General features: G+C 37.1%; 1 protein-coding gene across 2 annotated transcripts in view; it reads left to right on the top strand.

The window, feature by feature from the left end:
* The window catches only part of SLC25A21 (solute carrier family 25 member 21), a 234,730-nt gene that overhangs the window by 174,383 nt on the left and 32,585 nt on the right, over positions 1-27,762 (top strand). For both annotated transcript variants that reach the window (XM_030240551.2, XM_050975884.1), the window contains one exon: positions 4,268-4,351. In XM_030240551.2, the coding sequence (XP_030096411.1) occupies positions 4,268-4,351 (84 nt within the window). The remainder of the gene's footprint in view (positions 1-4,267; positions 4,352-27,762) is intronic.

Below are 27,762 nucleotides of genomic sequence, written 5' to 3'. Positions count from 1 at the left end.
AATCTGATGAGTCTAGACTGCTCCATATCACATTGTGGTTGTCCTACATAACTGGGTCTTAAATGCTCACTATGTGCTTCAATCTAGACATGAAAATACTGATTTAGTCCTTTTAGATTTTAAGATGACTAAAACAATGTCAATACAAATTAGAAATGTTTCTCCAGCCCAGATCAGTGAATAACATGGGGAGGATTTTTTAGGTAATGTTGTGGTAAACAGACTTTAAACACAAAATATCTGGATAATGTAGTAACAGATGTGCACAAGAAAACTTTGAAGAGATATTCAGCAAATATGAACAAAAAAATTAGCAAATTATAGAGGGATGTGAGAAAACCTTTTTTTCAAAAAGTACATGCTTCTATTTGTTCTTCTCTAGATATTGATTCTGTTAGAAAAGATTACCTAGAGGACTCTTGCACTAAGAGTAGGATCAGAAAAGCATGATCTGGACTGAGGAGTTTATTGAACTCCGAATGAAATGCTGGCTATCAAAAAACCAACAAGGACTGTGAGTTAGGCATTGGAAACAGATGCATGTGTTTGTGTAGAGTCATTGCTCCACAACATGATGGATCACTTGTTAAATGATCAGTGGTTCAGAGAACTGCTGAAAGAACTCAAGCATCTTCTACATTATGGAATTTCAGGCAGAGCCCGTTGAGACTTATTGATCAAGGACTGTTATAACCATTAAAAAAAATTTCTCTCTCATGCTAGTAAAATAACAATAATTTAGGTTTATTCTTTTCAGCAGTGGAAGTTTCAGTGCTGATTAGTGTAGGTAAGTTAAAATATTTTCATGGTTTTAGATCATCAGTTTTCAATGCCTTTTGAACAGACCCCAAAACCTCAAATAGTTTGACATGGTTCCCACTTTTTACAGAGATCCCAACCATGTGTCTTCTGCAGTGAGCAGGGAAGGACACTAATGTTCTCTTAAACATTATCAGGGCACTTTGGTATCTAGTGTAGCTACTGCAAAGGTACTGTTCCTTCAAAGGGGACATGGAAGACCAAGCTCTTTGGGCTGCTGCTCTAAGGCAGAAAAAGAAAATTTGATGTCCCTCATGGCATGGGAGATGGATGTGGGAACTGCAAGGAGCCAAGTGGGCAGGCAGTCAATGCCTTGGCTGGTCCCGGGTAGGAAGAGGCAGCGCAGGGTGTGAAGTGCCTCCTGCAGCTCGGTGAGCGTTGTGGGGGTGGGAGTGCTCAGCACCAGAGACTTCTGCCCAGACAGCCAAGAAGGAGGGAAATGACAGGGGAGGAAAGTTAGCCTGATGCTCATTTTTAAAGTGATAAAACTTGCAGTAAACACAGAATGCATTGGAGTGTCCAGTGACTTCTGACACTTCTTGGATGCTGGTAGTGAGTAGGAGGTGGGGTCGTCCATCCCAGCCTGGGAAAGCATCCCTGCACATATGGCTGTTCAGCATGTCACTGAGGGCTGCCTGCCATCACACTTCAAAATTATTAGATCAGAAGTTAGTGCTCCAATGGTATTTAGAGGGGAGTTTATCTTTTTTGGTCTAGCAAAAGCTGAAAGAATACAAGGCAGCCATCCAACTTTCAAAAATGCATGAAATTCAGTGGTTTTATAGTGCTTTTAGAAAGGAACGGATTTGAAGCAGAGAGAGCCATTACATATCCCGCAGTTGTGTTCATTCCTCTAAACAATCATTAAAAACAGGCCAGGTTGGGGCTTTCTTTAAGGGAATGCTTTAGCTTCTCTGTGCTATTAAGGCTACTAATAGAGGCTGCCACTGCTGTCTCCAGGAAAACAAACATTTTTTTTCAGCTCTTCCTCGATCTTCTTATAACAAGTGCTGGTGATCAATTAGTTAGTTCATTAAAAAGTTACACATGACTTTATTGAGCAAGCAATTCTGAATCAAAGAACCCAATTCGCAGATCTAGGTTGAAGCACATAATTGGCATCTATTTAAGAATTGCTGTTAAAGCTGTAAAATAGATTTACTAGGGAAGGAATGGATCCAAAAACCCTAAAGGAAGGAATATGTTATTTGTGTGACTCAGTGTAACAAATGGACTCATTTAACACTAAAGTCTTATCTATATTAAAACAAATATGTGAAATAAATGTAAAGCTTCTTTGGCTTAACTTCTTTAGCAAGAAGTTATCCTTCATCTGATAAAACATGAATTACCTACAGGATTATTGCATTTCTTATGCCATTACTTACATTATTGGTATAAAAGACGTATTTTTATTGAATCATTTAAATTTAGTTGAGAAGTTGCCAATGTGTAAGCTGTTAAACAGAATTTTATAAATATGTTCACTATGTTGTTGAGATCCTCTGTGACTCTGCAATTAAAGCCCCAGTTCAACAAACAGTTTTGCATGCACGGTGTAGTGGGGAGCCTTACACACATGCAAGTAGGACATTACTGAGCATTTGCAGGGTGAAAGAGACCCAAGTGCATTATTCAAAGGGTGCTTTAGAAACTTTAGTGATACTTTTTTGAGTTTACAAAGAGGCCAAATCTTGAAACTCGAGGAAAAGAGTTTGGGTTAAGAAAATGTTGTTTTTAAATAATTTGAGAAAGTATGAGGTGAGCTTTTGCCTTTCTTTTTCTTTAAGAAAAAGGAAGGCATTTTTAATTTTGAGATGAGGTGTATAAGCAATCAAGTCTTAAATATATTAAAATGTGCCTAGAAACTAGGTTCTGTTATAATTTGGATTGCCTGGCTGCCACAATGTAAAAGCTTCTGTAGCTGGTATTGCTGTTGGACTATGCTGATGGCATTGAGGCATTTTTTTTTCAACTATTAGCCTTCCCAAGGGATCTTTTCAGACAAAATGTTATGCACCAGCTCTTATTTGAGTGTAAGCCTATTGAATAGCATTCTTCTTTGTGCCAACTTGGCAGCAAGTTCTTGTGCTAATAAAAGAGGTTACCCCAGATAGAGATCCCAGATGTGCCTGAACTATTTTTATTAGGACTATGGAGAGACTCAGTGTTTCCTTCTAACTGTTTTAAAAAAGGTGTGGGCTTGCCTTCATAATTGCCTAAAGAATTGCATCACTCAAATTTTTTTCCTCAAATTGAAGAAAATTTTAACTGTGTTAGCACAGAAATACTGATGTTCAAAACAATTAATGCCTTGTGCCACAAGGCAAATGTTGACTTGACCTTACTGAATTCTGTGAGAGAGGAGAAAATTGCTGTTTAACCTTGAGTTAAAAATGCCTTGATTTGTTATCTCATTTAAATGAGATCAAATATCATGATCAGAATCAGTAACAATTGATGTTTCTCAAAACAGCAGTGGACCTGTGGCAAGTGGTGTACTTAACTGTAATATGAATTATTCCTCAAAACCAGGAATATTATTGTAACCAGGGATAAAACCAGTATAGTGATTGCCTGGTGAAGGGCTATTTTAGACTGGAATTGACAACAGCAATATTCTTTTTATTTTTTAGTGCTATTTGGTAATCAGCAGTTTAAAAAGAAGTTATGTTGCTAAAAATTAATCTAAATATCTCCATTCTATTTACTTGAATGTGCCAGCTGCAGTTTTTATACTGAAAGAAATAGGATCCTCTAACTGAGATACTTAGTAAAATAATATAGTTTGTTAAACTCACTGTTGCTATCCATAAATCATAACAATAAGAAGTTTACAATCTTAAATCATAATCTTGATTTTCCTTTCAAGGCCACAAGCTTCATGTTGAAATTTTTATTGTCGTCAACATTTGAATAGAGAAAATAAGGTTTCAATTAAAATAATTCATTGCTTGTTTTTATTGTTCATCCTATTATTGAATTAGGGAAAATGAATGGTGCTCTAATATCTGATCATGTCTCTGCTTGATTTTTGTTGTAATTGTGTCAGATATAAAAATGAGCAACACACGATAGCACTACATTCCAGATTTTCAAAAGCAGGGTTTGACTCAAACACTCACATTAGTTTCAGTGGGCTTTGGATCAGGCACAGGGTTAACAGCTTATTTTTCAAACAACTAGAAAGAGGTGTAAATGTCAAAGGTGATAGCTATACTGTGAGTTCCATAAACTACAAAAAAAGTTACTACTAAAGCTCTATTTTTCCTTGGTTTAACAGCTTCTATGAAAACAGTGTTAATAAGTATATCAGGAACAGTATATAATAATGAATCAGAGACATAAAAAAACCCTTTAAAACTCCTTTTATATAATAATTGGAAAGTTAAAAGTGACTTAAAATCCCTGACTTCTCATGCTGTGATGTAAATTGTATTTTTTTTAGGTTCCAAATTCAAAGAGGGAAAACTGATCCAACCAGTTACAAGAGCCTGGGGGACTGTTTTAGGACTATTTTCCAACGAGAAGGGTAAGAGTATATGTTTTTAAAATTGTCAATTTTATGCAACCTTTCTTAATCACCCATTTTCCAGACATTAGATCCTCTTTATATTCCACTCTTCTTTTTTGCAATTGCAAGAATTTGGCAAGCATAATCTTACATAACGAGCACAATTTGAAAAGTCTTGATTAGTCTAAATTAGACTGACAATGCCATTTTTGGTCATTATAATACGTCAAAGGATGCACAGCTGCCTCAGGACACTGGTGCAAACCCTGCTTCAGCCCTGGAGCAGGATGGCTGCATCAGTGCTTCGCTGTATCTTCACTGGTGTGTCCTGTCCTGGTTTAGTAACTAGCTCGGGCTGAGCATATCACTTGTTCACAAGCTCTGATGAAATGGCAATTCCCAGTTACCTGTGGGAGACAAAGTTTGCAGGACCTGTGTAAGCAAAATTCCACAGCTTTTCAGTTTGACAGAATATGGAAAAAACAGGGATGTTCATCAGTTACTTGAATCGTACTATCATCATAAGGTAAGGTACCACTGCTCTAAGCCTGAGCTCTTCTAGGGGACTTGGGTTCTGATCCAGAAAGGCATTTAAATATAGGCTTAATTTTATGAGCAGTCCAGTTAAAGCCAGTGAATGTAATGGGATCAATCATATGCTTAAAGTTAAGCCTGTTATCCACAGGAGCTCTTTGGAAGCTAGCCTTTAATCAAGGTAACTCTAATTAATAAAACCCAGCTTTGAGTAGCTGGCAGGCTTTCCATTTTTTAATACCATAGCAACCCAATTTTTTTTTTTTTATCCATATATCACAGCAACAATTTGGTTGGAAAATCACCTCTGAGATCATTGAGTCCAACCTATAGATCATGAGTCCAACCTAAATATTCATCAAAATGGAACTGCTCCCGTATATAGTGGCACAGATGCTGGGTATGGAGCCAGCATAGGTGCAGTGAGACATTGACTTCTTGCATCCACAAGCTGCACTGGAAAAACAGAGGTGAGATGAGCAGTGAAAATTAATAACTAGACCAGTTTTGTTTCTTGCAGTGAGATTTAGCTAAGCTAAACTACCCAAGCACATCCATATAGAACCAGATGGTTTGAAATGAGAAAGTAGGGATGTACAAAGCTTCATTACGATGTTGAAAGAGGAAGTTGTCACAGCTGCCCTTAGTTGCAAATTCATTTTTGTTGAGAGATTAATGTTGTGTTTTTTCACTAAAATAGACATTAAAAAGCTTAAAAGCTGAAAAGATTCCACACAAATGAGAATCTGTGGCTTCTGAGGTTTTCTAGGCTGAGTATATGTTAACTTCTTCTCAAAAGAAAACTATTGAGGTATTATTATTTACAATAAGGTAGAACTATTTTAAATAGAAAACTCAAATCAGTATTTTAGTCAGTGAGTATGAAAACAGTGGTTATCTCATCCCAATTCACTAGTACTTTTCGTGTCTGGAGAAAGAGTCTAAATCAAGAGACACCTTCCAAGGTAATTGATTATTCATTGGGCTTTTCCTATGGAACTCTTGCGCTCCAATACTGGAAATAAACAAGAATATTTTTAATGTTTGCAGCAAGATGTGCATCTGTGAGCAGGAAAAAGAAGATGATGACATGAAAATATTAAATATTTAAAACACAGTTTAGCAGTGGATTGCATAAAATTTCTGTTGGACAAGAGCTAATACAGAGTTTTACTTGCCTGTTTCGAAAGCAGTCAATACTCAATACCAGCAGCCAAAAAGCAAATGTCATGAGTACCTGTTCTTCTCCAGGAAGTTAGACAGAGGCAGAAATTTGCATTAAACAGACATCAGTAGTAAGCACTAGGACAAAGAATGAGATAAAAAATCTCAGATGAGCTATAATGTTAAATTTTGGATAAAAATGAGAAAATAAATGAGTTAATCCTAAAACCTGCATGACTCCATGAGTCTTTCATTCCTGTCTGCACAAGTTATCTGGTTTTCTGGAGCATGGTGATTATGACAACTGTGAAGGAAGTGATGGTGGAATGTGAATTTTTTTAGTTTGTGGAAACCTTTAATTCTGATAACCCATTCCATATTCCAAAAATATGCAGGAGAGAGCCCCAAGAAAGGGCTTCACGTTTACAAACTAAGCAAACAAAATCAGTCTATGAGGTGTTCAGACTCAGGTGTGTAAGTCTGTGAGGAGGGTATAAGAAACTCATTTATGCCCCATGTTTATTTCATATTGGCAATGTGAAACACCCCGATGCTGTGTGGCGTTTTCCTAAAATATCTAAATCTATAAAGAGTTTAGGCATAAACTAAAGTGAAAATTGAAATTAATTGAAATCAATTGAAAAAGGGTTTAGGCATCTTTTTCCAGCTCTCTGAATTCTCTTTTGGCATCTGTGATTTTATGTTAAATTGACTAAAAAATCCCCTAACTAAATAGAGAAACACAGTGGGAAAAGAAGTGTTACTAATGGGCTGTCCCTGAAAATGTTTATATTTGGGAATATTGCTTAAGCTGATTTGTACTTACATTTTTCAGTAGTAGTAATTGAGGTAAGCCAAAATGTCAAAGCCCAGTTCAGGTGAGAAACTTCATCGTGCCTTAATTTTTTGACCTTGTAATGTTGAGGCTAAGTATGCAGAGTCAGCCTAGGAATTCTTTATTTTTAGGAACACATATGTGAGTGATTCATTTGCTGCATTGGCTCTTACTGAAATCAACCAATACTACATTACTGCAGTATCACCGAAGCAATCTGGTGATTTCATGGAAAGCTTCACAAATATCTGCCAAAATTCTTTAACCATCCCTCTGATTTTGTCCTCATTACAATGAAAAAGACAGAGGAAATAATTGTCTAATCACTAACAGAACACTGTCCATTTCAAAGAATCAGAAAACTCCTTCATTTTTACAAAACGCTAGAAATCTTTGAACAAACCAAACCAACCAAACAAACCCCCAACCAAACAAAATCAAAACAACCAAAACCCCCAAATAACAAACCAACAAACAAAAAACCAAGAGGAAGTTCTACAAAATCTCCCTTCCCCCAAACTTTGAGTATCTCTTTAACTAGAAATATATTTTCTTCATGGGGAATTAAATTCTTCAAAGAAGGATCGATCCTTTGAACTCTTTTCTTGTCTTACAAGAAAATGGGAGCCACAAAACATAAAATTTAATTGATACTCACTAAACGAAGGCTCAGTTGAGCAGAGCATTAAAGGTCACATAACTTTCTTTAAAGGGAGGCAGAACAATTAACTTCAGGGATTTTGTGAACTTGTTTTGGGAGCATCCAGTCACTACCAATTGCACAGGAGCTGCAGTGGTGGGAATCCTCTCAGGTGATGAGCAACTTCTGCTCAGCTGGATTAGCTAGGAGCTGTGCAGTAAAGGTTCTCTGGTTTCACTTATGAGATGATGCATGAATTGACAGATCTTTGACAGTGAGGTAAACCCACCAGGAGCATGTCTGTTTATTGAGGAGTGACAGCTTTATAGCCAACATAATCTGATGCTTATTAGGGAAAATGTTTGGATACAGGATTAACTCGAAGCATTAATAGAGAAAACTTTTCATTCACTGTAGATCCTACAAATAACAAGTTAGATTGTGTTAAATGACTGATCTTTAAACCATCATGATCTTTACTGCATTTGTACTCACTTGCTTTTTTTTTAGATAGTGACTTAAGTTGGAATTTGAAATGTAAGAATAAACCAATGGTCTAGCTGAATGTATATGTTGTATCTATATTAAAGACACATGGTGTTGTGTCTCATATTAAGAATGGAAAATTATGCCCATCTGCATTGTCTTAATCTGCAGTTACAGCATTAAAATGATGGATGCTTTTATTTCAAATCAGTAAACAACTTTGTTCTTATAAACTTGGATTTTCATGGGCTCATAATTTTAACAGTAAATGTTCTGGTTTATAGTTGGGAGGCTCTTAGTCAAGAAACCTGTTACTTTCTCATTCATTTGTTAACTTGCCTGAAATAGGAAGGGTAGTAGCGTCCTGGATTCCAGTTTTATAATTAAACACTTCAATAAGTTTAAAGTGCCTGTTAGCCTTTCTTAGAGCTAGATGGTCCTGGGAAAGTGCAAAACACAATTGTCATTAGTTTGAGACTTCACTACTTTTGCTGAGTTATTTGATTATTTATGTTTTATTTGCTTTGGGAAGGAGCAATTACCTCCACATTTACACAGTCCAATAGCTTTATAATTATTCTTGTCCTGTTCTCAGCACCACCTTACCTCTCTTGTACCTATAATTGTCTGTATGACCACACACACCTCTTTTTTTAATAAGCAGCACCCTGACTCATACATTAATGAGGTTATAAAGCTGCACAAGACTTGTCAGCCATGGGTGGAGTAAGTGGGAGAGCAGCCAAGGACACTAAGGAGCTGGATGAGTGCAGAGTCATCAGCAAACATGCAGAAGCTGGAGGGCTCCTGGTTCGTGTGATATCAGCCATGATGCATCAATTGAGGAATTTGTTAGCACTCTCCTTTGTCTTGCCTTGTATATCATGCTAACAAGTATTGGAGAGACTTCAGCAGTGCTCTTGAGGCCTGGCTCTCCCACCTGGCTTCAGAAGACACTCTGCTGCTGCTAAATGCCAGCAGATCAGGGAAGGACATGGGCAGAGCTGGCAGCCATGCGGGCAAACAGCAGCCTCTGGTACTCACCAACATCATCACTGACCATTCCTGCTCCCAAATAAGAGCTGCACAGGATGCAAATACTGTCCTTCATCTGAAGTCTTCAAGGAAATTTCCAGCCAGGTAGGCATGACGTTGTCAGTCATGCCAAAAATCCCTTTTCCCAGTGTGTCTTTATAAAGGAGAGATTAATTTCAACTTACTAGAGGCATAAATTCTTGTGGTATCGAAAGACCAGACTTAAGGGTCTGCTTTCAGTGCTCTGAGGGAAGCAGAAGCTGTAGATTAAGGTGTTATTTCCCAGACACACAGAGCTATCTGCCCCACTCCTTAGTTTCTTGATAACACTTCAGACCAGGAGGACAGAAGTGAACTTGGACCCATGACTGCTTGCTACATTCAAGAATCTTTTTCAATTTCTTAGTAGAGACTCACCTACACTGACAGTTTCAGAAACTGTGGTCTTGCAAACTGAAGTACGGGTACCTTTTCTGCCTCCACTTCAGGAACAGTAACTTCCATCTGAGCACTGAGGAGAGTCTGCTAGCATTTGTACTTCAAGAGAAAAAACAATCTATATATAGATCCATCTCTCTGCTAGTCCTACTGGCCTGTCTCACACTTACAAACTCATCATACTTGTACCAGCCTTGCTAAAGTAAGCCTGAAGATACTAAAAAAAAAAAAAAGCACTTCACCACTAAAATGTCTATCTGTGTCTTTCCTGACGCATCCACATAGTTCATAGTATATTGCTAATTTTTCTTCTTTTCACCTGTCATGTTGTAGAATTATTCTGTGAATCACAATATTTTACATTGGCTTCTTGCCATATTATTGTGTTTATTGCAGACTTCACTAAAAACCTGTAATTTAGAGTATCAGAAATAATTACCACATTCCTGTGGGAAATAATATAATCCAAAACATAAAGTGTCAATTGAGTTTTATAAAAAATTCTTCAACTGGGAACTCTAATTGAAATTATAAAGGACAATGTAGTGGCTTAAACTGGGAACCTGTGCTAAATCTGCTGGCTTTCATGAATAAAATTAATGTCTTGGGGCTGAGTCTTTAATCCCTTGTTCTTGCTTTGTACATCTTTAAGGAAGGTTCAGTTTTAGAAAAGCTAGGATTCATACATTTTCAGGGAGCGCGAGCTTGCAAAGTTTAGGTACAGACACAGCAAATTCTCATAGTACATCATTAAATGTATCAACTGTTTAATCAGTGCATTTATTTTTGAGCACAACACTCCTCAGCAAGTGCCCTCATGCCTGTGCAGCTTGGAAGAGAGGATCCACATGGGCCTGTGGGAAGTTGATCTCACATATCTGCAGTGAAAAGAAAAACAATGCCTTAGCATAGACTTGGTGCCCCACAATCAAAGAATTTCAGAATTTCTGCTTCTTAATATTCCAGGGCATATGTAGGCAGAGTGATAGATCTTCTTTCCCTAAAACTGTTCTTATGCCAATTATTCTCACTTTACCTCTTGGTCTACACAGACCTATGTGCAGTATCTGGTCTTAGTGTTTTCAGTTTCATTTCCTTGTCTCTATTTTATCTGGACTTGTGTCTTAAAACCGTCAGTTTTATTCTTACTCTGAATGGGTGCTGATCCATAAAATTTAAATGATGGTATAGCCTTGAATAAAGTCATTGTAAAGACTACTTTCAAGATTAAAGGAATGCATAAAATTTGACTGACAGAATTTCCATGATCATTTACTTTAACATATTCATTTATATAATACTCAAAAGGTTTTAGATCAAATATGGCCACAAAGGAGAAATCTTTTGTGTATTTATATGAAGGTGATGTGCATTAGGCTTTCTTTTGTATATAACCAGTTCTTAATCCAGCACCAACAATTCTAAGTGGCTGGATGCTTTTGCAACACTAGTGAGTCACAAAATAAAGATGATACTTGCTCTTTTAACCACTGCGTCTCAAAACACTTCACAGAAGGAGGAAGTACCATTATCTCAAATGTGCAGAGGGGGATATTGATTTGTAAAGTGAGTCAAGCAGACTAAAGTAGACCTGGATTGGAGCATGCACAGGGTGGTTCTCCCAGAGCAGCCAGATACCATATTGTTTATTTGGCCCCTGGTAACACCTTAATACCAAAGCTCTGCAGAACACACATGTTGGACACAAAATTGCATTATTTGATAAAGGTTCAGTATCAATAATTCAGCAGTTTTCTGGAGACTTAATCAGCAGCTCATTTTATGAAGTAGCTGTCTGAGAGCAGCCATGGATGTAGTGGCAGGTTCAGGCCTGAAGCTGGATATCCTGAGTGCACGGCGAGCTCCCTGTTCCACAGCCCGGACTGTCTCCAAAGTCAGCAGTGTTTACTGATGTTACTGTCATGAGGTTTTCATCATCCCATTCAGGCAAGAATTCTCTGCTCCTGACTGGAGGTTCCCTACCCCCATCTTCATATGTTAACGCTTGAAAACATAAAAAAATGGCTTTGGAATGTGAAAAACTTTATGTGTGTAGCTGTCTGAAATACAGTGAAGTTATGGTGGTGTAACTAAGGGCAGCATTTGACTAACCACATTTTTATTACTGACAAACACACATTTTACTTGCAAAATTTAATCTGGTATGTATGGCAACGCAGTAAACAAGAACACTCTTTTAAAGAGAATCACTTCTGAGAATCATATGCTTTAAAGATGAAACACATGCCTATTTATTTCCCATAGGAACAAAACACAATAAAATCATGTAAATCTTAAAAGCATCTTAGAAGTAAACAGGGCAGACGTTAACTGGCATTAGTTGTTTTCATTTGCTAAGGCCACTGGAGGTACACTCACATTGGGTGTAGGCTCTTCATTTTTTAAAGCTGTTGTATTTTTTTTCAAGGATTTTCATAGTTGCATAGTTTTAACTTTAAAGGTATGATTTCTCACATGTCTCTGTTTTCTAATACTATAACATAAGTAGAACTCATTATAACATTAGTATTTATTGCAGTAGCTCCCTGGAGTCAGATGACTGCATCATAAGATGCTTGCATTAAAGAAGTCAAAAGATACCTACAAGAATTGTTTGCAATCCCTTTTAACCAATCTACTTGGAAGTTCAGTGGAACTAAATTGTTTAATCCTTCTTATTTTAAAATTCAAGGATATTTGTCATTTTTGGAACATTAGGTTCCTGATGGTTTCAAACATCATATTTAAATAGATCACTGTGATAATTGTGCTTATAATAAACCTTCTATTAGGTCTAGAGTGTAGAAAACACCACACCATGCTTTATCATCAAATTCATTGAATGTGTTTAAGTTCTCTGAAAGTGAAGAATTTGTCTGCCAAATTTGGTAGCCCAGGAAAATGGCCATTAATTTCTCCTGCTTCAGTAACTGGCTCAGTGTGAAAGACTGCCGTGCTTCAAGGGGTGAGCTGTTGTGGCATTCCCTGGTGCTCCAAGCAGGGCTTTGCTCCTGGCACCCTGATGGAGACATTTCTGCCTGGCACTGTTCTCCTCACTTCAGGCAGGGAATGGTGCTGCCTCTGAGCCCTGAAACCTCGGTGCCTCGGAGCTGCTGGGCTGAGAGCCACCTAGAGTTAGAAAACTGGGAAGAGCTCGTGCAGGCTGTGCCATACGTGATGTCCTTCTCCACAGCTTCCTTGGCTCCCCTAGGGCTGCATGAAAATTTCAGCTAGTGAGAACCTTTCAGACCATGAACCAAGTTCTCTCAGAGTTTAGTTACAGCCAGGGCTACATATCCCCTGAACAAAGATTTCAGGAACTACTGTTAAACGGCAAATTAAGCTTAAGCCATAATTTTGGATCATGATGCTTTTTGGGGATCTGTCCCTAAAAATCTTTCTTGTTCTGAGATGATATCTCTTTAGTGCCATTAAGTCTCCAGAACTGAAACCTGTATTTAAAACATGAGAAACTGATTCAAACTGTGATGGAGAGATTGGGGGGGGGGGGGGGGGGGGGGTTTGTTAGGGCTGTGTCTCAAATCTGAGCTGGGGCAAGGCTGTCATAGCCGGTTACAGGCAGGTAAAAAAATCTGAAATCTATCTGAAACCTCCTTCTTAACAAAACAAAAAGCTCTGAAATCTGATGATTGTCAGTAGTCAACTCCAAGAATTAGCTATTTATCAGTAATGTAAATCTAGCCATTGCATTTAACATTTCATAAACACGGTAGAGGAGGCATCATGAGGTGTAAAATTAATTGCAGGTATGTGATGTGTTTCTTTAAAAGACAAGTGGTCATTTACTTCTCTGTGATTTGGGCTTCTGTTAGCTATTATTTGATAACCTCTTTTTTAAAATAAAAATTCCATTGTATCAAGGGAAAAAAACAGCGACCAGAGAACAGATAAATCATTTTTATGTCCTTAGAACAGCTGACTTCACACTTTTATTACATTGTTTGAAATAGCATCTTTTCATCTGGAAGGAATCAGTTTAAAATGTGATTGTCAACACAACAAAACCAGCTTTCTGTTTAAAATGGCTGCTTGTGAAGCTTAGAACTACACTTTTGCCAGGATTTCCTTTACAGACTTTAGTTACTAGAACCAAGAGATTTTAGATGGGATGTTCACAGGAAATACCTGGCAGACAGCATAAAATGCAAAGTAAAGCATTTTTATTTTAGTTGTAGAAAGCATGCCTGTGAAAATGAGCAACAGTGTTTTAGGTCAAAAGCTTTGTTTTTCAAATAAAAGTTTCTAAGCTGTAGTTTGAAGTGGGTGAGAAAAGAAGTTCTCATTAATTTTTTGTGTCCTGACCTAAGTAACCAAACAATGTACACTTAGCATATTTCTTAGACTATATCTCATACTTATTTATAATGGCACTTTTATATCTCTGCCTAATCTGTGTGTCTTTACCTCATTTAAATTAATTTCTTTACTGGCTATGTCTGAAAACACAACTTTGTCTCTTTTGTACTAATCCTTTTAATTATTGTAGTCCATAAGTTTTTATTTGTATGTAACTTAGATTTATTTGAACACCTAAAATTTTCACATCTGTAAAAATGCAGATCAAGATTCTATGCCAAATCAAGTAATTTCATCAGTGATAAAACATTTTCACTTCAGAAATAACTGAGCTCTTTACATTATATACATTTGCTCATTATTTTAAGGGTAAATTACAAAGCTGTAGTAAGACTATGACAAACTATTAGATTAGGTAGAATTTTTTCAATAATCATAGTTTTCCTATTTTCAGGGTAGATTAACTGTATATTATATATATATGTATATATTATATACAATAGTTTAAGCAACAATTTTGTATTATTAAAAGTGGAGGTCTCTTCAATTTTTTTCCTAATAAATTACTTTGTTTTCTTTTTTACCGTTGGAAGTTAAAATGCATTATATGAGAAACTTCTAAAATACATCTTTGTTAGGCAGGCAGTCTTTTTGTTGAGCCATAGAGCTGCCATGGCAGCAGTAACTGCTGGGTAAGCTGATCATTCATCCCTGACACCATCACCAGCCCCTCTTCTCTTTGCAATGTTCTTCACCCAAACTAAAGTCTTCCTGTATATCATGCTTTATGTTCTGAAAGAAATTTAGTAATCCAGATGTTGAGAATATCCATGCCTGACCATAAATATTCCTCCAAAACAGTGTGCCAAATCAAAATAAAAAGGCAATGTAAATAGTTACGAATATTTGACAGTTACATAGATTTTCCATGGAATGCATCTTAAATAAAATAAGATAAAATGGAATTAGCATGGAGTATGGAAATATTTTAGAAGAGTGTGTTTCTGTATAATGCTAACTCATAGTTCAGGGCACATTGCATTCCATATGACTCAGAGAATCGAACTGTGAAAAATAAATAGTTTATTTTGCTTGTTATGTTATTGGACTCTTAAAAGAAAATAAAATTCTAAATACATATGAGGTTGGGGTTTTTTTTAGTTTTCGTGTTCTTTGCTTATGCAACTTCAGCATGCTGTGGTTTTTTTACCCTATAAATATCAATCCTAGCTTTAATGCAATAAAATTAGTTTTATTTATTTCCAAAACTGTCTACATCAAGTGTAGTGTGTGTCTAACACGCTGCATCTCCTTGCAGGAATGCCTGCATATAAGCTCAGATAAACTGCACCATTGCCTTCTGTCTATCCAGCCTAGAGAGCTGCTTTCACTGTGAGCCAGCAGGCATGTCGTAGTCAACTTCTGAAGTTTTCAAGCAGCATATGAGGCAGTAATTCTGACTGAAGCATTGGCTGCAGTTTTGAATACAAGATCAATTCTCATGCTTTTATTTTTATATAGCCTACCTTCAGTGTTTGTCTATTTTGTGTATTTTAGCTCTGCCTGAACTTGCACACTCGGTGTTTTGCAGCTGACTATCATACACTGGTTGTCTAAAAAACAGTGATTTTTTAGGGTTTATTTCATTCTGAAAAATGGAATTTTTCCATAATAAATTAGCACTTCTGAAGCGTAGGAATTAGGTAGCCAAACCCAATACATCTCTTCACTGTTCTCTGTAGAGTTAAATTCTGTGGCTAGGATAAATGCTTCTACAATCCTGCTGTCTCCTAATCTAGACAGAGGCTCAGATCACTTACCATCAAAGCACTTATTAATTAAACTAATTTTTTCATAATTTTAATCCCACAAAAACTAACTTTATATCCTGACTTAAGAAATTAATTTTGATAAATGTACCTTCTTTAATTTGTAAAACCCTTCTTGCAACAAATTACGTATTCTATTTATGTCTTAATTCAACTATTTCTCTGTATAAAATAATTCATCAAAAATGTCTTAGTTATTTTAAGAGCTAATTTTCTGTGCCACATTTATTGGAAATATCATTTATCTTCTGTCTGATTTACCATTTAGTATATAGGTAATATTTATTCTTTTCATGGCTACTGTGATTTAGACAACTAAATCTGGCCTAATTTTTGTAGATAAAAGTGAAGTACTAGCTAGTTGGCATTTCAGCTTTTGTTTTAAAATATTCTCACATATATGCCTCCGTGTTTGAAAGTACAAATTGTATACTTGCATAATATTTGGATTTTCCTATACCTGTTGGGTCACAGCATATTAAATTATTTCACCTAATTTTTTTCATACTTCCTTAATAAATGGGTAATTTAAATTAGGCATCAAACTAACTTAAGTTTTCTTTAAGAAGTATATAAAAGGGCAAACCAAAACTTTCAGTTACATTTTTAAAACTCCTGTGCAAATTAAATAGGGGAAATTAAATTGGAAAACTAAAATATCTCTGACCACTCATGCTGATAGCTGCAAGTAATCAATAACTTTCAAAGCTGTCATATAACAAGAAGAAAAATAACAGTGCATTTTTGTACAAGTAGCAATGTTCTTTGGCTTTCTTCAAAATTTTATAATTTTAATTTTATCTAGGGTTACATAAAGAAAAAGGGTGAATGTCAATTTAGTATGTTCCTGAAAACAATTGCGTTGGTTTAAAAGGTGGAAACGTGAGCAGTGAACAGTTTAATATAGGGAAAGTTGCAAAATGCTAGGAATCAGTGGCAAGAAAGTTTTCTCAGCATCCTATTTGGGAAAATGCAGTTTTTAAAGTGGGTCTTTCTAAGCTACTGTGAGGGAATGCTTGGAATTTTGTCTTTCTACCGAAAAGGATTGGTTTTCCCTTGATTGTCATCAGTTTGCTAGGTTGTCCTGCTATTTAAGCTATTAAAGACTGGTGTGCTGCTTGGTCTCAGGTGATCCATAAAAAGGAATGAAGCCTTGGGAAGGTAAACCACCACCAGACTGGCTCGGTGTATCAGCCTTCCATGACGGAAGCTCTTTGTTGAGAATTGTTGGCAATTCCAGCAGTTTCCAACCGAAGATAAGAGCCAGCGTTCTCAGATAATGCCCTCGATCACACACCTGATGACAGACTCCTGCACGCAAGTTTTTTCAGGTGCTATGTTTGCTCAGTAATCCTTCAGTGCCAATCTTTTCTAAATGGTGAGCAGGTCCCGTCAGTAATGGACATCAGCCATTAGGCTGGTAATATTTGTCATAGATCAGGTTACAGCTTTGTTACTGCACTGTGATGAATGGATGCTGTTATGCTCAAAGAAAATAAGTGCTATAAATTTAGCAGTCAGTACTAAGTGAGTTGGTACTTTAGGGGCCTGATTCGCATCCTTCTGAAGTCAGTGGAAACTATTCTGTTGGCTAAAGCCTTTCTATCAGGCCTTCAATTTTCTTTCTCTTTTATGAAGCACAACCCAGGGTTGCCATTAATATACAGTTCCTCCTTCCTTACTCTACACGAGTTTACACCTAAACAGTAATTTTTATTTTATCTTACTTTACCTGTGATTAATGCTGATTTTCTGTGCAAATGCTTGGGTTAAATGTGGAGGTGTAAAGAGAATTGACCACAGAACCTGACAGATTGAGAACATGAGCATCAGAAATGAGACTGAAGAGTTCAAAAATTCTTACAATATTTCTTAAAGATTTTTTTCAGGACCCCAGTAATTCCTACACCACATTTTGAAGCTTCTGCTCTGATTTATAGCTTTCTTTGCTTGTTGACATTATTCTGGAAGCTTCTCTTAATGAAGGTGGACTTAAAAAATTATCAAGGACAATAAAATGTGGCCAAAGTCTTAATGATATTTCTTGCTATTTGCAATTTTTTTAGGGAAGTTGAGATAGTACCCAAACAATTTCTGATTCATTAAAATAATTTCTGGTGACATAAAGGTGATGAATTTTCTTTTTATATTCCAGGGTATAGGAATATAGGAATACCTATGAAAAATAAGGAGCAGTTTTAAGGTGTAAGCCATACAAACATTACTCTTTGTTTGTTACCAGCCTTGTGTGGACAACAGTTTAAGCTGTGTAGGGACTACTAAAATATTGCTTCTACTCACATCCATAAGAGCTCTGCATAACTTTTTAGTTACTGGCTGGAATGTTTGCTATAGCAACTCCAATTTCAAATGACCTAACAGATATCCTGCTCCTGGGACAGGAACTATCATTTTACTATGAGGTATATGGCAGTATGTTAAATGCTTAAATGTTTATGCTTATTTTTACCTTAAAATCCATCCCTCCAAGTCCAACCTCTAATTGCTATACAGACCTCATTTTCATACTCTACCTATTGGCAGCATTACATAAAGATTTATTCTTTCTCTCTGCTTTGTAAACATTTGTGCCTTCCTTTGTGCTTTCAGTGAGATGAGCTAAATCAGATATAAAAGGAAAACGAGTATACATGTTCCAAAAAAATGTAGGAAAAGAAGGGTCAGAACTGCAAATACACTAAAACTTGTAGCTTGGTGTGTTAATGCTGAGAGACTTCCCAAATGAAATGCATTCTTAGGGGGTATTTGATAGAGAAGTGGTCTGGGGAACTGTGGAAGTAAGAAGAGCAAAAAGAGAAGGAATGAGTTCTGTACCAAAAGACGACACAAATGTATTCTTGTTGCTGTATGTAAGCAATAGTATTTGGTTTTCAATTTCAAGAGAGAGAATTTGAATGCAAAGTAAATTGTGCAGAACCTGGTTCTTATTGCTTAGACTACACAAATGCTCAAACATTCTACTTAAAAAAACAAACAAACAAAAAAAATCCAGGATTTTTGAGCAGTATAATCTGCTGCTGCTTGCCTGCTCCTCAGAACCTTCCTTGATTCCTTTTGTGCCAGGTAAGTAATTTAATTCAAAATGAAGCTCACATTGCCTTCCTGAGCAGAGCATGTAAATTTGCTTCTGTCCTGCTGGGTGATCATTATATATAGTCTACAGTGCCCTAGGCTCTATATAAACATTTCACCTTTTCCACATTCATTAGTGACCTGCAAATTTACAGATTGTTTACTAAGTTCTTCTGCACTACCTCTGTAAGGTTTTTCTGGCATATTACCTAAGCCTGTGTTTAAGACAATATATTAAATTACACACTTCTTAATTTTACAGTTGCTCTAAGTTTTAAGATGTTCAGCAAGAGAAGCAGAATTTAGACACCTGTAATTCTGTCATGTAAATCACATGTGTGGATTGTGGCAACAGATGTCTAACTGGCATTTCTACAAGTCTGCATGGAAATTGTGTAAAATATGAATTCAGAGAAGATTGTAGAAAGTACCTATAATATATGGGTTAATCACTATGTATTATTCTATTTTTCTTAATTTTTTTTTATTGCAGTTCTTTTTATTTGTGAAATCTAGATAGTCTTCATTGTCATAGAAAATGTTCCAGATAGCAATGGTGAAATGTGAGGATGCCTGATAGCATTCCAGCTAGCCTTGGATGTCTACATTTCCTACCTTAACTGATGCATGACCAAAGCTTCTGCTTCTGTGATTCATGTGAGACCACTTTATAAACACCTGTGAATGGAAATTCTCTCACAGGAAGAAGTTAATTAAAAAGTGCTTATATATGTGTAACTATAACAGAAACATCCAAATGACACTGCTTGCCCATCACTGAAAAACAGCTGAACTAAGAATTCTGTTAGCCCTCAGGGTTTGCTACTGACTTCATATGTTTGCTTGACAGTATTTCATCAGAAAAGAAACTAAACTAAGCACCTATTTGTGTTTAGCAGGACTTTGTATAAAAGCATGGGACAAAATCTACTTTGTCCTTTGAGCCAGCCACAAAGCTTGCTTAGCAGCCTAGAGAGATCACCTTAAACAATAAAGCTGGCCAGAGTGCTGCAGGGAGGAAGATGTGGTCAGAGCACCACCATGTGTGTCCACAGATCTCCAGAAAGTTCTGCCAGGGCAGACCCTGGGACAAAGGGCAACGTGTTGCAACTTAGAGTGTGGGCAAGGCACCATGACTGGTAAACTGAGAGAACAGCTATTGTAAAGCCATGAGATTAATTGCTTATGAATAAAGCTGATTTTAAAACCAGTCCTGAACAAATACATTTCACTTAGACCAGAACATCTGTACCAATAGTTCTATGCTACTATTTTTCTAAATTGTGATTATTTTTTTCAGTTGAGACAAACAGAATTAACACAAATTAAACCGCTCTTTTTGGACCATACCAGAAAACTTGGATTTGATACTGATGAGACCAAAAAAAAAAAAAAGCCATGTGTGGATAATAATATCATCACCTAAGTCTAAAGCTCTTACTGTAAGAAAGGTCATGCAGTTGTCAGGTGGAGACAACTGGTAGGTTCCATCAATCAACTTGTAAGCATTTCCAGATCATGCCTAAAACACACCCATATGGTTGGGCTCCTCATAAAGGTTGCATCTGCTACCTTGTTTTTTAGAAATAACAGCCTCTGAAATATGTTCTCCTTTATACAATGGCCCAAAGGGCTTGACCAGGGACTCAAGATTTTTACTTCTTCTGAATGCAGAGGAATCCAGACCAGGCAGTCCCACTTGCTGCAGAATGGTTTAACCACCATTTTAAAGGCAATAAGAGGTGGGATGTTAAAGCTTCACTGTAGCTGCAGTCCAGTGGCTGCTCTGCACACAATGTCTGAGTCGTGGGGTACCCCATGCTGGGAAGTCTTCTTTGCAGCACCATCTCTGCTCACAAAACCCAATCCTCCCCTGCATGTGTTCCTTACCCAGCATAGCAACACATCAGGTGCCTGGGGTTGCACAGCATCCTGAATGAGACAGTCCTCACTTCTCACTGCCACCAAACTCCCTGGGAGGGAGTCTGGTCTAAACACCCTACTTGCTTATACCTGTATTTGTGTTTCTTTATTGGAAAAAGGACTTCAGACATGTCCAGTAAGAGTGTGATCATGAGTGGCTAGAGTGATCACTGTAAAAGTATTCTGTTTATGGGGGAAAAAAAAGAATACAAAAAACAATAAACGTTTGTTTCATTGTTTATTTATGCATTTTTCTCTGGAAGCTAATCACGATTTTTTTCTAAAAATATTTTGTTCTGAGTTGTATTTGTTTGGCCATAGAGTTTTGTTAGGCATCTAGATTTTGAAACAGGTATTGGTACTAAGAATATGTATTGCCAGGGATGACAATATCAGTGGGATAAATGAAAATTTGCCCTAAGACTATTGAAAGAAAATAAAGAGATTGCTGCTTCCTGTGGAAAGGGGAGTTATGCACAAAAGTGAAATGCTGAGAGCTGATAACAAATAAGGACTGAGGGCCAGCTTCACTTAAAAGCCGATACATTATTTGTAAAACTTTCATTACATTATTAACTACACTAAAGCACTATTTTTATTCATAAGTAAATATATACTGTTTTAATAAATGCAGCTAATATTGTTCTTCCTGATCTTGTTCTGTAATATTATTATATTGCCATGGACACATTCCTCCCTCTGAAGAAATGCCTGTTTTACTGTGAAGAGATCAGCTATCATTGCTTATGGAATTATAAACTGCCCATTCTTCTGATTACTCATTCTTAAGACAGGGTGCTCGGAACAGACACCTAAAGGATTTACAATAGATACAGCTTTTCATTCACATTCCTTCTAAAATCCAAGCAAAAAATATTCTTTAAAAATTCCTGGTAGTCTAGGAGTATATCACTGTAAATCTCAGAAACTTCAACAACTGCAATAGAAAGAGTCCTGAGGTCACACCTGAAACAGAATTTTAGGGAGTAACATATTGCATTACAGAATGAGTCACGAGGCCAGCTGTGTTTATATATATTGTGCAATTAAAAGTTGATGATCTTTCTCCTGATAACAATGGGATATGCTGTACTCTGAATGCACGAGTCACAGGGACAAAAATCCACTGTTTGGCTATTATCCAAAAATGACAATGACAAGTACATAAGCAAGTGGCGATTTGTCTTGCTCAGCCTGTGGAAGATCCTTTTTCCTTTTTTGAGTCCTATTATTTACAAAGTAATACAAATGTTGGGCAATAATCAGGCATAGCGAGCTGACTGTAGTAATATAGCATTGATGGACTGGAAACCAGATGGTCTGTCAGATAATGAAGTATTATCTGGCAAGGGATTGTTCCTGAAAGCCAACATCCTCACCTATTTAGCACTCTGGAATGTCGACATATCGGTTACCACATTCACGAGCTGGTATGTGCTGTACTTTAGAAGCCATCCCTAGAAGAGGCATTTTAATTCAAAATTACTGCCTGATGAGAGGGTAGAGGTGCCATTATTGTTGCACAGCTGGAGGAGTATAATACACAGCAAGATGTGAACCATACATCTGAACTCAGGTTAAAGAGGAAAACATAACAGACTACATCCTGATTTCTGTCCAACCAAAGCCATGGTTCATGGATGCTTTAAGCCAGCTCTGCCACCAGAAGAAGTGGTGTATGATGTGTGCCCAGAGTTATGCATTCCTGCTTTTGTGCCACACTCCCCTTTGTGCCAGCACATGCCCTTCTGCTTCTGGTCAGGAGTCTTGGATGTTGTGGAGATGATTGTGTTAATATTAACCTGGCTGCTTAAAAAGAAATGTGTTGGTAATCCAGAAAGATCCACTGTGGCTAGGTCATCATGTCACACTCAGGCCTTTTGCCAGCAGAATGGACAACCTGTTGTGGAGGCAGGACAGAGCAACTGGGAAAGGAAAATGGAGAAATAGGATTATTTCTTCTTTCACAGCAGTGGTGGTTTGTCTTAAATGTGTGTGAAACCAGAATTCAGGAACAGCCAAAACTGTTGGAGTTAAATTTGGCAAATTTCAGTTGCTGTAGCTGCCGGGGAAGATGGAGCAGAGAACACAAACGGCAAGGGCAGCTGGCTGTGGGGCTGGTGGGGGCAGTGCCCAGGGTTAGGAGATTCCAAAATGTCTCACTATGGCTGTGAATATAGCATAAAGTGGAGTGCAAAATGAAGAAAAATAACATTAACTAGATGAAATCTTTATTTAAAGATGATGGAGAATTGCTAAGTCTTTTATCAGTAAGACTGTAGCTTACAACTTTGACTTTAATTCCACCTTCAGCCAATGAAGCCATTTTCACTCCCTGCATAACTTCTAAATTGAAAACCAGCTGGCCATGTGATACTAGCTCTTTTATATTTTCATAAGCCATTTTCTGTCATTACAACTAGGAAGTCCTTTTTCACGTAAGGAAGGAAAGTGGTACATGTTACTATTGAATGGAAAGAAAATAGTTGTCATATAATCTCTTGAGATATGCAATACATTATAATTGTCCTAATAAGTACAAACATTCTCCCATCATTGTTAGGATTATTCATTTATAACACCTAGAAAATCATTTACCTAGGTAACACAAATCAGATAAAAGGGCTTCACCTTCTATGATTTTAGAGCTATAATATTCAATACTGATTATATAAAAATTTATTGAAAAAGTCTGCCTTACTCATCAAACCAGTATACCAAATGGAGCTTCAAATGAGTTAAATTGGATTTGTGGAAGCATGGCCCAGTTATCTTTGCATGTGACCTTTCTGGCAGTAGGGTGAGTTTTCTGTCTGCCAGGCAGATCAAAGAATTCAGAATATCCCTGAAGTGAAACTAATACTTTCACACACTTTAAATATGCATACCGAAATATTATCAGTTAAAGTCTCTGTTTTTCTCAAGCTTGGTTTGGGAATGCTTCAAAGCCATCATAATCTCTAGAATTATATGTATAATTCATCCCAGGCCTATCCCTTTAGGATCAGTATTGCATTTTATTCACTGCAAACACTTAATGAAGTTGGTAATTGTTTCAATAGAGACAAGAGCTGGTGGGGCAGTAAGTGAGAACAGATTATTGTTTTAGAATTGCACCCAATTTCATGGTCACTGTGCAACTAAAGGCATTTTCATATGGCCAAATACAAAGTAAATGGAGGGGACATCAAAATTGAGATTATACTTACTAAATCAACAATGCAGACAGCATTTTCTTAGTTACATAACATGAACTCATAGAACTGCACCATGGCAAAAAGGATCATGCAATCCTAAAGCTTACCCAACAAAGGCGTAGTAAGGAAGTAGAGAATTTTGCCTCTCCATATAACCTTGGTAACACAACTGATAAAATACTGAATTAAATCTACGTGTTAAAGAAAATATTGAAAAATATTAAATCTGTGACGTCCACAAAACTGTACTGGCAGGAAGATAAATCTTGTGTCATAAAAATTGAGGGGCTAAGTTTTTCTGGTTGTAAAGGAGAATATTGAAAAGTTACTTTATTGCTATGGATAGGTATATTTTCTCACCTATAGAAAAGGTTTTCTGGCACCTAGAAGCTCATGGATTTTCAGCTTCACTCACCATGGCCAGTACCTGAAATCTGATGTTAAGCAAGTGCAGCCTTCAAACGCAGCTTTCTCTGAATGCAGAAAACACTGCAACAATCATCTGGAGGACTTCTGCTGGAGGGCCATTACTTAAGTCTTTACAAATATTATTTAATATAGTTTTAGATGAAAACTGGTATGAGTAAATGATGTATCCTAAGGGGTCCCTCCTGAGTTTGCAGTCTAGTCTCATAGCTCATCCCCTGTCCTGTATTAAGCTTTGAGAACAGGAAATCTTGCGCTGCCCTGAACCTACCATAACACTTGGACATTTGCACTAGAGTAATGACTGAACTTACATCATGCTTCAGAGCTTCAGCAAGTCACTGTCAGGGATCAAGAGGGATTATTTTTTCTTAATGCACAATTGAGTAGAAGCATGATAGAGAGGGTTTTTTTCCTTCCTTTTAAGCATGATTGGATACAGATGAAGACGTGATAGCATGGATTAGTCTTTTGACATAAAAAGGAAATCCATTTGGGGAGAGGGGGATTGGTTTATTGTTGGAGGCTCAGAGTCTTACCTGTTTACAGTTTGGGGGGAAGGAAGGAATTTCTGCCTCAGTCTGGTAGGGTATATCAGAGGTTTCCTCTTCCAGGCATCATCTCTGGCTCCTTCTGGCTCTTCTCTGCATTCCTCCTAGACTATTGCTCATATTCCCTGTCTTCAAGACCAATGTTGTGTTTAATCTGTATGAGGACAATTTCAGCAAAGTGTAAGGGGGTTTTATCCCTATTGAGCACACCTTCAGTCACCCTGAAAAGAACTTCAAATCAAAAAGGCTTCGTACACATGCAGACAGAGATATAAAATGGTGAGCGATAGCTTGGCCGGGAAGAGGCACAGGCAGGAAACAGGAAGGAAGGAAGGAAGGAAGAGGAGGAAGGAAGGAAGGAAGGAAGGAAGGGAAGGAAGGAAGGAAGGAAGGAAGGGAAGGAAGGAAGGAAGGAACGGAGGAAGGAACGGAAGGCAGGAAGGTCATGTGATTCCTGCGGAAGGCATGCCGTAAGGCAGTCGACGGAATTACTTCCTGCATTTCTTAATGTACTTCATTCCTTACTTCCTTCCTTCCTTCCTTCCTTCCTTCCTTCCGTCCTTCCTTCCTTCCTTCCTTCCTTCCTCTTTGCTATAATTCTGAAGAATTTAGCATTTAGTTCAGATTAGGAATTAGGCTGAGATGTAGATGATATTTTACTTTGCCAGTCCAAGCACATACAACACAAACTGCTCAATCACTCAACAAGTAACAGAATAAATAGAGTTTACTCCTCTGGTGATTTAATCAGTGATGTGTTACACTACTGGAAAGAAACCTGGTGTCAGGATTTTCTTTTTTGGTTGCTTGGTTGGGATTTTTTGTTGTTTTGCAAGCAAAGGTTTGGATCAAGTCCAGGCAATTGAAACATACTGATTTTATCCTAACCAGTTGGCACAAGTACTTCAGGATCTGGGGAGTATGAAACTATTTCTTCCAGAACATTCATTCTCACAGGCCTTTCACTGTAAGAAGTAATATTTTTATTCTGTATTTTTAAAAATAATACCTGAAACTTAGATTATACTATAACTAAATGTTAAAAGATTTTTAACATGAAAGCTGATTGTGCACAAATGGCAAATGTATGATACTGATCCACTTTTTTAATCTCTATTTTTACCTTAAAATATAAGAATTAACTTATAATTATTTAATTAATTATACTGTGCCTGGTCCTTTGTTGCAAGACAACGTTTTGTTAAACTTCTCTTCAACTCTTCAAGCCTAGTCTTTGTTTGCAGCTCTCAAGATTTTTGGTGACTAGGCCAGTTCACATTGCATCAGTTCACCCATTTCCAAGAAAATGTTTCCAAAGGCTGTGTGTACTTCTGAAAACATGAAGACTGAGGCACCACTGTTTTCTTTAATAACTGATGAAAATAAAATGTTAGTGATTAGAATCTATGTGGTTTTACTTGATTTGGACATATCCCGCTGAAGATTTAAAAAAAAAAAAACCAGCCAACTAAAAGATCATCCATTACCAGTGGGTAATTTCCTGGACACCAAAATGCAAAACGTCCAAGAAAATTTTTCAGCTCCTCACAATTCTCTGTGTGTGGAACTGTGTGCAGTAACAGATGTTTCCACTGCCACAGAATTCACTAAAACTGCCAGGGAATTTGGCCCAGATGTGCTATAGAATTACAGTGACCCTGGTAATAGTGAAACTTTAAGAAGCAAACACCAGATGTCCAGTAAAATGGTTAAAAATGAGATCCAAAGCATTTTTTTTACCACATCATCACAAACAAACACAGAGTGAATAAGCTGAAAATATAAAGTACTGCTTTATTATTTGTCATCTCTAAGATGATTCTATGTGCTTGACTTGCAGTGATATAATGTCACTTGAATATAATGTCTCGTAGGAAAGCTTCATTCCCAGAGGCTTAAATAACTTTGAAAAATTAATTAATTAGAGGGGGATATACATTAAACTTAATACAAGGTTGTATTTTTCTCCTTAGCTCCTTTCTCTACTCATTTTGCTTGAAAAGGGATTGTGTGTGCTGTGCTGCTGCCTTAGGACAGGATAAATAGAGTGCTGTTGGTGCCAGCTAATGTAGTTCTGCTTTAGCTCAAATGGTAGCAGACTCGAGCTGCAGTACCAGGGCTCCCTGCACTGCCTCATTCTGTCTCTGTAGACGTGGTAAATGTACTTCTGCTACAAAGTACAAGTATTCATAACGTTATGAGGCACTGCTTTGTGGTTTCTAAGGGGTCCATGTTGGGCAGACCCTGGAGACCATGGAAAGTATTGCATTTCTCTTGCTACTCTATTGATAATTTATGATTTTTTTATATCCCCAAGTGTACGTTTTAGACATTCATTATCAGAACGTACTTAAGCCATTTTTAAGTGTCTCTAAACCAAAAAATGATTTCTGCTACAAACCCTAAATCAAAATATAGAATTCATGAAAGGCTGGTTGTATTTGTTAGTGGCATAGTTCTGTACAGGACAATAGCCATATATCATTATTCATAAGTTAGATTACTGTTTTTGCTTAAAGCCTGAATACATCCCTACCCTGCTCTGTTCTGTCTCTGGAAAACAAATGGTAACAAGATTTTTAACTTGGAAGTGGGGTTACAGCCTTCATAGATAAAAAAGCCAGAAAAATATAAAGGGAGATCGACAGGTACAAAAAGGTTTTGGGTGCTTAGAGAAAAAATTAAGGAATGTGTAGTCTATGAAAGAAAAGGGGTAATTACGTGCTCCAAAGTCTCTCTTAAAACGTCTTTGCAAAAGATGTGGTATAAATGCTATTAAAATAAAGAGGGTTACTCTGACTTCATTAAGAGGTGATTCATTGGAGAGCTGTCCATAGCTCTGTTACTCCCTATCACACGAGAAAGGGTAAAAATTTGCTTACTAAAAAGTATGTTCTTCCCTGGAGGAAAAACTCATCATAAACCAACCACTGCATTATGACAGAATAGAAGTTAAGATAA

This window comes from Serinus canaria, chromosome 5 (assembly GCF_022539315.1).
Source record: "Serinus canaria isolate serCan28SL12 chromosome 5, serCan2020, whole genome shotgun sequence".
In the NCBI taxonomy this organism is placed as follows: Eukaryota; Metazoa; Chordata; class Aves; order Passeriformes; family Fringillidae; genus Serinus; species Serinus canaria.
This window is presented reverse-complemented; position numbering and strand designations above follow the sequence as displayed.